The sequence below is a fragment of the Antechinus flavipes genome, chromosome 2 (genome assembly GCF_016432865.1).
Source record: "Antechinus flavipes isolate AdamAnt ecotype Samford, QLD, Australia chromosome 2, AdamAnt_v2, whole genome shotgun sequence".
NCBI lineage: Eukaryota > Metazoa > Chordata > Mammalia > Dasyuromorphia > Dasyuridae > Antechinus > Antechinus flavipes.
The window spans coordinates 185,619,055-185,631,664 of record NC_067399.1 but is presented as its reverse complement, the minus strand read 5'-3'; the positions used below and the strand labels follow the sequence as shown (position 1 = coordinate 185,631,664).

Here is a 12,610-nt window from a genome sequence, read left to right as displayed (position 1 = left end):
ATATGGTTAAAAGCACAGTGTATTAGGAAATGGAGGGGTTGTTACAAATACTACTTCTACTAGTATTGCCTTGGCTAAATTTTCCTTTCATTTTACCTTATCTCTAAAACAAAAAAGGAGACATCATGGTAGAATGGAAAGAGTGCTAGATTTGGCCACGTATTAGCTATACAGCTTTGGACAAGTTATTAACCTATCCAGACTTTGATATTCTCATTCATAAAATGAGGTGATTGATAAAGATAATACCTAAAGGTTCTTTCCAATTCAAAGTTCTACAAAACTAGAGTGGTTGGGGTGTGTGTGTGTGTGTGTGTGTGTGTGCGCGTGTGTATTTGTAGGGGGAAGATCATTTTATTTTCTGAGTCACTATTACTATTCTAACAATACATTATGTTTATTTTTTTGAGATTTAGCATAGCTGAGTAGAGAGAACCATGTTATCTGTAAGTTGGCCACTTGATAAATTCTTTGGCCATAGCAGTCCATGAAACAAAGAAAAATGCAAAATGGTTTTTAACCCTCTGTTTCTATAGTGATGGAAGCAGAATGTCAGTATAATCATTAACTTTACTGTTGTTGCTTCAAATTTGAGATTTTTTTTAATCCAGTGACTAACAAATAGACATATGGATCAGAAGAACTGAATTGCATCTCATTATAAATGACAAAAAGAGACAAAGGGTAATTTCAGGTAATAGAAAGTTTGATCACAATTTTTTCTTAGGAGTGGAGGGGCAAATAAAGAAGTAAATAGTTTGTCTTAGTAAGTGTACAAATGCAAAAAGGACATGATTTTAGGGTCATATTGTATTGTTATAGAGAATAAATAGAGCAATTCCATGAAGTAATTAAAAGCATTCTTCAAATTAAAGTAAAATCTACTTTGATTCACTAAGACTGCAATACAGTGATGAACATAGTGAAAAATATGTTAAAAACATAGTTCTGGAGTATGGAATAGAAGTTCCAGAAAACTTGTAGATTACACTGAATCCTCAAATGTAGGCATCATAAATTTTTTTCCCAGGGAGAAAAAATAGAAATTTCTGGACATACCACTACATAATACCTTAGTTGAAACATATTCAGTAATCAGGAAATGACATATCACTTATGTGGAAGTCATTTTCTGAGTTAACCTTTTGTATATAGACTACCAACTTGTTTGGACAAAGATAAAGAGTATCATAAAGTTAATAAGAAAAACTCAAATGGGAAAAAATGTTGTTTAATGAAAATGTCAACGCAATCTATTTAAAATTTTTGTTTATATTTAAAAAAGGGAAGTGGATTGGGAAAAGGATATTAACATCAAACCAAAAGGATATTAATATTAATATTAACATTAAAATCACATAATAAGAAGTTTAATTGTTATAGAACAATTACAATAATGAGGAGACCAAAAGAAGTTGCTTAGACACTTAATACTTGATTTATTACTTGAGTAAAGAGATGTGCAAACCAGAAGCAACATTAACATAAAATATAAACTTGTCTTAAAATGTTGTAAAGATGAATGAGAGAAAGTTATGAGCAGTATTTCCTCATAAACTAAGGAGAGGTGATGAAAAGGGGGAAAAACATTTTAAGGTAAAGTTGGCCAGAGACCCACTTAAGCCAGATCATCCAGAAGGAATTTTAGGATGAAACTAGAAGTAGGGCAACAGAGAAAAAAAAATCAGAAAAAAAACTATTTGTGCATTTTTTATAACAAACTTTTTTGACCAGGAAAGACAGTAGAATCAATATAGAGAAAATGGAAGTGACATTGAAGAAAACCCAAAGATGAGAAAAGAAACTGAATAACACAAACTATATACAAAGGTGATTCATCTAGGATGTACCACAATTTAAGACAATGAAAGCATTATATTTTGTGATATCTGAAGGATGAAAAGATATCAGAGGCATGGAAAAAATCTTGTGCAATATTTCTACCAAAGCTCCAAGAGAATGTAAATAGCTACTCATATTCACCATCTATATTTATAGCTATCCTTCTAGTTTATCAGAATAATCTAAATATGTATCAAATTCATCTTTGATAAGAGTGTTAGAAAGAAGAATTTTTTAAATGTGATACTTCATAATTAACTTCATTTTGATGTTATATAAATGACTGAAAGATGTGGAGAAAGCAAGAACTTACTAAGTATACTGTTTATTGACTATAAAATCCACTTGGATTTTATTCAATACAGAAGAATCCCCCTTAAAACTTTACTTTGACAATATGTCTCAAGCATATACCAAAATTTCATAAATTATTAAAATCATAAATAATTAAAATTAGTCATAGTTTAATGACTAAAGTAAGACATTAAACAGGAAAATCTCTCATCACCAAAGATATTCTCTATTGACAAAGAGAAAATTGAGTAAAGGATTTTAATTGAAGAGGAATACCTTATACTTCCTCTAGTGAGGTGTAATGTTCTTTGTTTGGTTTTCTGGAGGTCTTTGAAGCAACCTTCTTTTCAGTAGAGTAATCACCACAAGAGTTGCCAGGTGATAAAGTCCAAAAGTCTTTATTGTCTCCTTCACCTGGTGCTCAGCTAGCTTTCTTGAGTCTTCAGAGGGGACTTGGTTTCAGTGGAGAAAATGCAGGAGGACAGGCCAGCCACCACAAGGCTGATGAAGATGGAAATGAATCTCTCTCCCCTTGGTTCAAAGAGCTTGAGCTCCTGCCTTCAGTCCACTTGTCTCCTCTGGCTCTATCTCCAAGCTAGGACAGCCACCAGGACCCTCACTGAAGGTGGAATGAATCTCATCCAGTCCTTGCTGTCTATTATATATTCTATTATCATAGGTGTGAATCTTGAGGTACTTTTTTTTTTTATTTTTAAGTACTAAGTATATATAATGAACTAGAGAACTATGAAGCACCATGCTAAACTGGATAACCTTTGTCTTTATCAATTCCACTGACTTAACACCTTGTAAGAATCCTTGTTTCAAGTTCAGAGTTCTGGCTCATAACAGTGAGATCCTAAAAGTGATCCTTTTGCTGATAATGTTGGGTCTCTTGAGTCAAGTTTTGGAATATTCCATGTTGTGATTTAGGACATCATGTTTATATGTATGTGTGTAAACAAACTTACATGCACACATGCTGCAAATAGTTAATAGTTGGCTCCAGAATTACACAGGAAGAGTAAAGATTGCTGTATTACTTTTAGGAATTTCTAAAGTTCTTTTAGTTATTTCAAACTTCTCATTAAAACAGTGATCTATATTTTTGATATCAGTATTTTTCCAATGAAAATATCTGGCTTTAAGTTAAGAAATGATGTATTCTTTGAAGAATTAAAGTTGAGGATCACCCATAAGGCAATGGCAAGATCTTGTGGTGGCTCTGAATAGGATGTAACACATTAAGAGCAAGGAATTTTAAAGAAGTTATATAAATGATCTAAGGAAAGAAATGGGCAATTGAAAAATTTGTAATTTAAAAAAAATGAGCCAGTAACATGGTGAGAGCAAGGTCTAATTAATGAATAGTGACAGAGATATTCCTTTCATGCTATTATAATGTCAAAAGATAGAGAGGAACTTGTGCTAGCTATCTTTGTAGGGGGTAGTCATATTGATGAGATCACAAATCCATTATAAAGTATATGCAAACTAACAGGTCAGATGCACCCTTGGGCTCTGTGAGTACTGGACTGCAAGTGAATAAAGGTAGTAAAAAAGGATCGATTTGAATTACCAACTTTTGGAAATGGTTTTGCCTAATTGGGCTTGCAGACAGGAACTTATTTGATCTTTTCTAAAAGTGTAAAGCTTAAAAAAAAGGATTGTTATGTAAAGTTTTCTGTACATCTTTAAGTTCATTGGAATCTCCATTTGTACCCATGTATAAATTTATTTAGAATAGACCTTATTGATTTGATAGATTTTCTAGTCATTAAAATAATTTTGTACATTGTGCATATTTGTTAGATGCTTAGAATTTGAGATTTTTTTTTTAACTTGCAAGGTGTGAAGTGGGAACTGACAATTGGATTCAGTGCAATGATTCACCAGTGAAAGTCTGCAAATATCCTGTAACTGGACTTTTTGAAGGCAGATCCTACATGTTTCGTGTAAGGGCAATTAATAATGCTGGAATTAGTAGACCTTCTCGGGTCTCTGAGGCAGTTGCAGCCCTTGATCCTGTTGATCTCAAGAGATTACAAGGTAAGTAACCAACTAGTAAGATCCTATGGTAATTGGAAATTATATGTGTGTGCATGCTTATGTGTGTGCATACATACACTACACAGCTATATAGGTATAATCTTCTTTCTTGGTTTTATCCATATCTTTTTCCGTTTTTTTTCCTCTTCTGCCATTGACAAGTCATGATAACTTCAAAACCTGAGCCTAAGAACAGCATTCAATTTGAAAATCTCTAGTGTTCCTATGAATGCTACTTAGTTAATGGATAAAGCCTGGTTAACATTTACATTGCTGAAAATAAAGCATTTAACCTTCTTAATAATACTTGTCAGGAAAAAAAAATCAACTAAATCACAGTCTCACTTGGCTTAGTATTAAGCTCTTAATAAGTTTTAGCCATTGGCAGTATATTTTCAGATCAGAGAAACTGGAACAAAACCAATGTAACCAAGTGACATTTCTGAAATGTAATTTCATCTGACATTGACTCCTCAAAATTCACTGGACTCTTACTCAATTATTCTAAGTGATTAACTGTATTTTCTGTTGTGTTATACCAATATGCCTATTGATAATTTGATCAACAGTAAAAAAAGTCCTTATTAAAAAAATAAGGACAAACTCTAAGGATGTCAAACCCCATTGTAATAGAATGGGTAGTTTTAATAACATAATGGAAAGGTCATTCAGACATGGCAAAAAAAATATTTTGAAGAATTTCAGCTTTCTTTATAAAATCTTTTGGTTTTAAGAATTTACCAGAATTATTCTTCTTCTGTCTACAGCAATTCATTTGGAGGGAGACAAAGAAATTGTAATTTATCAGGATGACCTTGAAGGTATGTATCTCTTCATGATTTGATTTCAACTGCTTATATCTAAGAAATTTAAGAGTATAATTAGAGCCATGAGAACTGTAGAAAAAAATTCCCTTCAGCATCAATTTTTTTATATAAATAAAGGGAGAAAAAGCAGTCACTGAAGCTTACAAACCTCATTCAATAGAGTTGGGGAAAAACATGCAAGGCTGTAATAGGGAATAAAAATAGGAATCTACCTAACTGTTGACTGGATTGCTTTCATTTAGGGATCACAGAGGTTCTTTGCTCTTTTGGAGATGATGCAAAAAGAGAGTCATATAATCTCCAATGTGACTGCCTGTAGGTAACTTTGAGTCAGCCTTACATATTCATTCCACTGGGGGTCCAACGAGACTTTAAGGGTAAAATATGAATCTCTAGTCCTTTGCAGACTACAGTTCTGACATGCATTTAATCTAAGCATTTAATCTTCATTTGAAGTATGCTTCTTAATTAGACTATTCACAATTCTTTTTCAATGTGAATATGGCTTTTAATGATATTTTTCCTGCTTGCTGTACCTTCCAGATATATCTAGAGAGAGAAAAAACATGAAGAACAAGCACTGGAGCCTCTTGATCAGTAGTGCTAAAGATTTTAGTTGAATTTGTGATTAGTCTTTTTAAAAGTTCAATAGCTAAAAACTTAAAAAGGATTGAATTTAATGTGTACCTAAGCTGAAGCAAAAATGATAACTACTTATTTAAAACAAGGGAGGCTTTGGGCTTGCACTTCTAAAGCTCACTTCCAGTGAGATATCAATGATTCTGTTTCACATTCTTTGGGGGCATCCTATCATATACCAAGTAGTAGCTTCTGTTCTCTTATTTTTTTATAGTATTACCTAGAGATAATTCATACAGTAATGAGGATGCCAACATATCCCCCCCAAGAGTATTATATTGATAATTCCAAGATTCTCTCAGAAGAGAATTGTATTCTCTTACCTCCTCCCAAGTTCTAGAGTACTAGTTAAGAAACAATTGTGGTTTAGTGGAAAGAATGCCAGACCTAGGCTCAGGAGACCAAGGTTGGAATCCTGACTTTGATGCTCTTTCACTTTGTGACTATGGGCAACTCTTTCATTTCTCTTGAACTCAGCTTTCCTCCTCAATAAACTGGGAATAATTATTCATGTATTGCCTTGTTGTAGGAAATATGATTTGTAAATCATAAGGACAACACAACTGCGAATTATCAGTATTGGTTTCAATGATATTTAAAAGATAAGCACAGAAATAAATTTGAAATATCTAGTGGCAGAAGAATAAGTGAACAGGAAAATTACTGGATGCTAATGAAAACCCAGATTCTGGCAGAGTTGGCCTTTCAGAAACTAAGCATTGAATGTACATAATTTGAAAGCAACCAGTAATCTTTTGGATATGTTGTGAGATATTTTTAGAATAGATTAGCTTTATGTAAAATGAGGTCCTTAAGCATGGTCAGTGGAAGGAAGATCTGTCTTAAAAATGTTGATAGACATTTACATAGAGTTTACAAAGCATTTTACATCTGTTCTTTCATTTGATCCTCATAACTCTGAGGTAGGCGCTATTTTTAATCTCTATTTTACAGATAAGGAAAGTGAAGCTGAGGATCATTCAATTGCTTGTTCAATCAGAGTCGCTCAGTGGTCATATATTTAAGAAATATCTTCAAGTGCAACACTATCTACAGAATTACCTAAAGACCTCAAAATTTTATAATGTGTAAATTGAATCAGTGAGGAGAGGAAGCAGAATAATCATATGTTTACCTTTAATAGACTGGTAGGAATTTAATCCAATGAGCATTTATTAAGCATTAGGTACTAGGTGTTAAAAATTCAAAATCAAAATTGTGAGTGTTCCCCAAAGTTCTATCCTGGGTACTCTTCTTTCTCTGACCTCATCATCTCTCACTGGTTTTATTATAATATCTATTCAGATGTCTCAGAGATCTGTATTATATATCCAGCCCTAATTTCTCCCCTGACCTCCAGTTCTACATCACCAATCATTAGTTATGGTTGTCCTTCTTGCCCAAATTATTGCAACCACCTCCTAATTCAATTCCTAATTCAAGTCACTCCTCACTTCACTTCATCTTACATACTGTACTTAATTCCATAAGTACAAATCTGACTATGTCACTCCCCTCCTCAATTTGGTGGCTCCTTCCTTATTGACTATAAACATAGATTTTAAACCTGTGATTCATGAACTTGTTTTTGTTGTTAACACTTTGATAATTGTTGATAATTAGTTGGTTTTTTTTAATCCTCTGTATTTTATTTATGGTATTTAAAAATTGATTCCTACCCTGGAGGAGCTTACAGTTCAACTAGAAAGATGCAGAATATTCCCAAAGGGAAAATGGAAACAGGATGACCAATTAATTAGCCAAGACTATAGTTCAGAAATACAGTTTGGGTTAAGCCATTGGCACTGCTAGAAATTAGCCAGGTGGTTTTGACTATTTGCCTTGAAACTCTAAAGTAAAGAATAATGCTCCCAGGTTAAAAGAATGAGTGAATTGATTTATAAGCATTTATGAAGTATATAATATATTTTTAGCACTATAAATGTTGAACATAAGGACACTAACTATTATGTGGAAGGGGAAAAGATCAATAGAAGCTTCCTTTAGAATTTGGAACCGGAACTGAATTTTGAAAGCTAGGTATTCCTTGAGGCAGAGGGGAAGGGAGTGTGTTAGGTATTAAATGGAAGTCTGTGAAGCCACAGAGATGAGAGAAAAAGGTGATGGACTGTTGGTTATATGAACGGAGAGAAAGAAATCTATTAGGGGAAGTAGACTCAACAAATTAATATGACCTAATGGGTAAGAGAATAGTCTTAAAATAAAAACATTCTTATTTTATTTCTTTTGCTCTGAATAAAACTATAGGGTAATAGAGTCTTAGACCAAGGACCTTGCAAATTAACTAGTAGTCATATTAATGCAAGGAAAGCTTCATCATCATTATAGTAATATCTACCTCAATGAATGTGTGCTTCATCATGATAAGCATAAGAAGTAAAATATTGTTTTTGGCTTTGAGAGATTTAACAGAATTTAAATTAAAAGAAATTAAATTATTTGGGAGAGAGTATATTTAATTCATTATGACAAATAGGAAGTTGCAATCAAATGAAGGAAAAGAAATTTACAAAAAAGCTCCCAACATTAGAATGTAAAAGAAAGTGAGATAAATACCAACAAGAGGCTCATACAGGAAGGAAATGAACATGAAATCAATGAGTGGGATTCCTCACTAATGTCTCCCTCCCATGACAAAATTTCTAAATACAATCTGGAAAAGACAAAAGTGAAAAAGATAAAGAATCCATTCTCAAGAACTAAGAGCCGGCTTAAGAGCTAAACATTAGCATATTAGATCCAGTCTCAGTTAGCCAATTACTAGGGCTTCCAATGGTTAAAGCACAATAATCACATCAGGATGAATTATCAATTTCTTCAATTTGATCAGTGACTAACAATGAAAAATATTCTAGCATATGCTTAGGGTGTTTAAGAAATTCTTTAATTTTACCTTTGATTCCTCTGATCATCTTATGTAAACTCTCCAAAATATAATATTATAACTACTAAATTCTATGGCCTTTTCATAGTCCTCCTTTAATTTCATCTAACTGCCAGCTTCGACATGGTTTCTCTCTCCTTAATTTCCCCTCTGTATCTTTTCTTAAAATTTCTTATGTTTATTTTTCTGTGTATATACTGTATCTTATCAGTAGAAAGTATATTCTTTATTTTATTTTATTTTATTTTTTGCTGAGGTAATTGGGGTTAAGTGACTTGCCCCGAAGATCACATAGCTAGGAAATGTATGAGGTCAAATTTGAACTCAGGTCCTGACTTCAGGGATAGTGCTCTATCCACTGCACAACCTAGCTGCCCTGAAAGTACCCCAAAAAGAATGCTTTTAGGAAAGGAATTTTTTTCTCTCTTTGTATATCCAAGAATTAGTACAATGCCTTATACATAGCAGAGTTTTAATATTTTTTTTATGAATTTGAGTTAAATTACTTTAGGAAGATTACTCTTCTCTTATTGTCATAGAGGGGTTAGAATAGCTTAAGGAAATCATGAAGCTACCATGAAAAGAATTACCCAAAAGGTTTGGATATGGTAGAGAGTTCTAAGGAAAGAAAACCACTGGAGAAGAAATATCTTTGCCAAGAAAACTCCAGGGACAATATTAAAATAATAATTGGTATGATGCTGAAAGATGAGCCCCTCAGATCAAAACATGTTCAACGTGCAACTGTGGAAGAATAGATGGCATCTATAAATAACTCCTATAGTAATTAATTACAATACTGAGCCAAAGCTGAAAGAAAGGTCAGCTATGGATGTGTCTGGTGATAAAAGGAAGGTCTGATGATATAAAGATCAATATTATATAGGAACCCCTAGAATATCAGAATTTTGAATCAAAATCAGCTGAATATGGTCAATCAGAAGATAGTAAAATTAAATACTGATATCTTAGGTGTTGGCAAACTTAAATGGATTAGAATGGGTGATTGCTGCATATACTACTGTATGCAAGAATTCCTTGATCCTCATAGTCAATAAAAAAATGAGAAAAGCAGTGCTGGAGCATAATCACAACAATGACAGAATGAGATCTGTTTAAATCCAGTGGAAATTGTTCAATACCACAGTCTATGTTCTAACCACTAATGATGAAGAGGTCAAAATTCATCAGTTCTATGAAAACTATAATATTTTCTCAAAAAAGTTCCCCCCAAAATGTGACATTTATCACAGGAGTTGGAAAGCTAAAGTAGGACATTAAAATATCATTACAATAATAGATAAATTTAGCCTTGGAGTATAAATTTAAGCAGGGCAAAAACTAATAGAGTTTTATCAAGATATCTTGCTGGAGGATATTTTCAAAAAGGCCCGGAGAGACTTACATGAATTAATACTAAGTGAAATGAGTAGAACCAAGAAAACATTGTACATGGCAACAATAAGATTATGTGATGATCAAATGTGATGGACATGGCTCTTTTCAACAATGAGATGACTCAGGGCAATTCCAATAGATATGTTCACCTTTTTGGTGGTTGTTTGCTTGCTTTTTTTCCCTTTCTCATTTTCTTTCTTTTTGATCTGATTTTTTTTTTTTTTTTTGCAGCATGATAAATGTGGAAATATGTATAGAAGAAATGCACATGTTTAACATATATTGGATTGCTTGCTGTCTGGGGGAAGGGTAGAGGGAAAGGAGGGAGAAAAATTTGGAACATGGAGTTTTGCAGGGATGAATACTGAAAACTATCTTTGCATGTTGTGTTGAAAATAAGAAAGGTATTACTAAAAAAGATAAATTGCTAGTCATGGCAAACACTCTCTTTTAATTACCCAAAAAAGTGGCTTTACACATAGAGATCATCAGATGATCTTTATCAAAATCAGATTATATATTCTGCAGCCAAAGCTGCCAAACTGTACAGTCAGTAAAAATAAGACCCGAGTCATCACTTAGATCATGAGTTTTAAATTCAGATTTAAGTTGAAGAAAGTCAGACCTTGTAGGTATGACCTAAATATTATCCTTTATGAGTGTGAAGTGGAAGTGATAAGTAGATTTTAAGGGATTATATCTGGTAATATGATACCTGAAGGAATATGGATAGAGGTTTGAAATATTGTGTAGAAGGCAGCAGCAGCAACAATAGTAACAATAAAAGATTCCAAAGAAAAAAGAAGAGCAAGAAAGCAAAGAGACTGATGAGGCTTTACAAATAGGTGAAAAAAGAAGGAAATTAAAGGTCAGAGAGAAAGAGAAAGATATACTCACTAATGCAGAATTACAGAGACTATCAAGGAGGGATAAGATGATGAACAATGCAAAGGAATAAAACAATAGAATAATAAAAACAAGAGTTCTCTTCAAAAAATTTAGAGATATCCAAAGAATGTTTCAATCCCAAAATGGTCATGATAAAAGACAAAAATGGAGGGAATTTAAGAGAATTAGAAAAGATTAAGAAGAGGTGACATGAATAAACAGAAAAACTACATAAAAAAGATCTTAACATCATTAATTACCTTGATAGTGTGGTTATTCTTCTAGAGCCAGACATCTTGGGGAATTAAGTAATGTGGACCTTAGGAAGTATTGTTGACATTAAGCATAGTGACAAAATTTGAGGTGAGCTATTTAAAATTCTAAAAGATGATGCTGTTAAAGTGCTGCATTAAATATGCCAGCAAATTTGGGAAATTAAACAGTGTCTACTGTATTGGAAAAGATGAGTTTAATGTTCTAATCCTAAAGAAGATTGTTCTAAAGAATGTTCAAATTACCTAACAATTGTATCATTTCATAGGCCAATAAAATTATGCTTAAGAGTGTGCAAACTAGGTTTCAGCAATATGTGAACTGATTACTAGAAGAGCAAGGTAATTTTCAAAGAAGTAGAGGAGCTAACAGAACAAATTGCCAACATTTACTGAATAATAGGGAAAGCAAAGTAGTTCCAGAAAAAAACATCTATTTCTGCTTCATTGTCTACACATTGACTGTGTGGATCACAACAAAATGTGGCAAGTCTTCAAAGAGATGAGAGTACCAGATATCTTATTTGTCTCTGATAAATTTATGGGTTGAGAAACAACAGTTAGAACCAAGTATAATATTGATTGGTTTAAAACTGGAAAAAAGAGTACTGCAAGGCTGTATATTGTCACTTTATCTATTAAATTTACATCCAGAGTACATCATGTGAAATGCCAGGCTGGATGAATCAAAACCTGGAGTCAAAGTTTCCAGGAAAAATATCAGCAGTCTCAGATATGCAGACAATACCATTTTGAGGGAAGAAAGTGAAAAAGAATAAGAAGCCTCTTAATGAAAGAGGAGAATGTAAAAGTTATCTTGAAGCTTAACATAAAAACAACAACAACCCCCCCCCCCCAAGATCTTGGCTACTGGTCCCATCACTTCCTGGCAAATAGTGGGAAAAGAAAGGAAAAACAGTGTCAGATTTTATTTTTTGGACTCAAAAATAATTGTACATGGAGACTGCAGTCATAATACATTTTAAAAAATTAATAAAATTTTATAAATAAAATTAATAAAAAGTTAATTAATATTAATTAGTACAATAATTTCTATTAATCAAACAGAATGTGTCAGATCTTGCTTTTCACTACGGCATCAAAGCAAAATTTAAAAATTTTTCTTTAAAGTATTAATTTTAATGTATTTACCAGTTCTAAAAATAGGGAGAGGTTTGGAATCTCATACTCTGAAGAGAATAATTCTATATTACGTTACATTTATTTTTATTGTTTGACTTATCTTTTATTCTGCTAGGTTGCTTCTTTTGCAGTTTAGAACATTAGCAATGAACCATCATTCAATTCTGATGTTCTATAGAACTTGAGATTCTATCAGTCAGTCTTCTATACCTCATATCTCTATGGTTTTCTTCTCTGTAGTTCATTTGGTTCCAGAGGAGCAAAAGATTATTTGTAAATTAGGCTTGGAAACAAGCCTGGAGACTTAAAGCTGACCAAAGGAGTGGTTGAAGCTTCCTCCCTTTGCCCCCTGC

At 32.8% G+C, this 12,610-nt stretch overlaps 1 protein-coding gene across 1 annotated transcript in view; it reads left to right on the top strand.

The window, feature by feature from the left end:
- MYOM2 (myomesin 2) overlaps positions 1-12,610 on the top strand; it is a 150,995-nt gene that overhangs the window by 65,840 nt on the left and 72,545 nt on the right. Inside the window, exons 12-13 of the mRNA XM_051975997.1 lie at positions 3,986-4,185; positions 4,953-5,006. Of these exons, the coding sequence (XP_051831957.1) occupies positions 3,986-4,185; positions 4,953-5,006 (254 nt within the window). The remainder of the gene's footprint in view (positions 1-3,985; positions 4,186-4,952; positions 5,007-12,610) is intronic.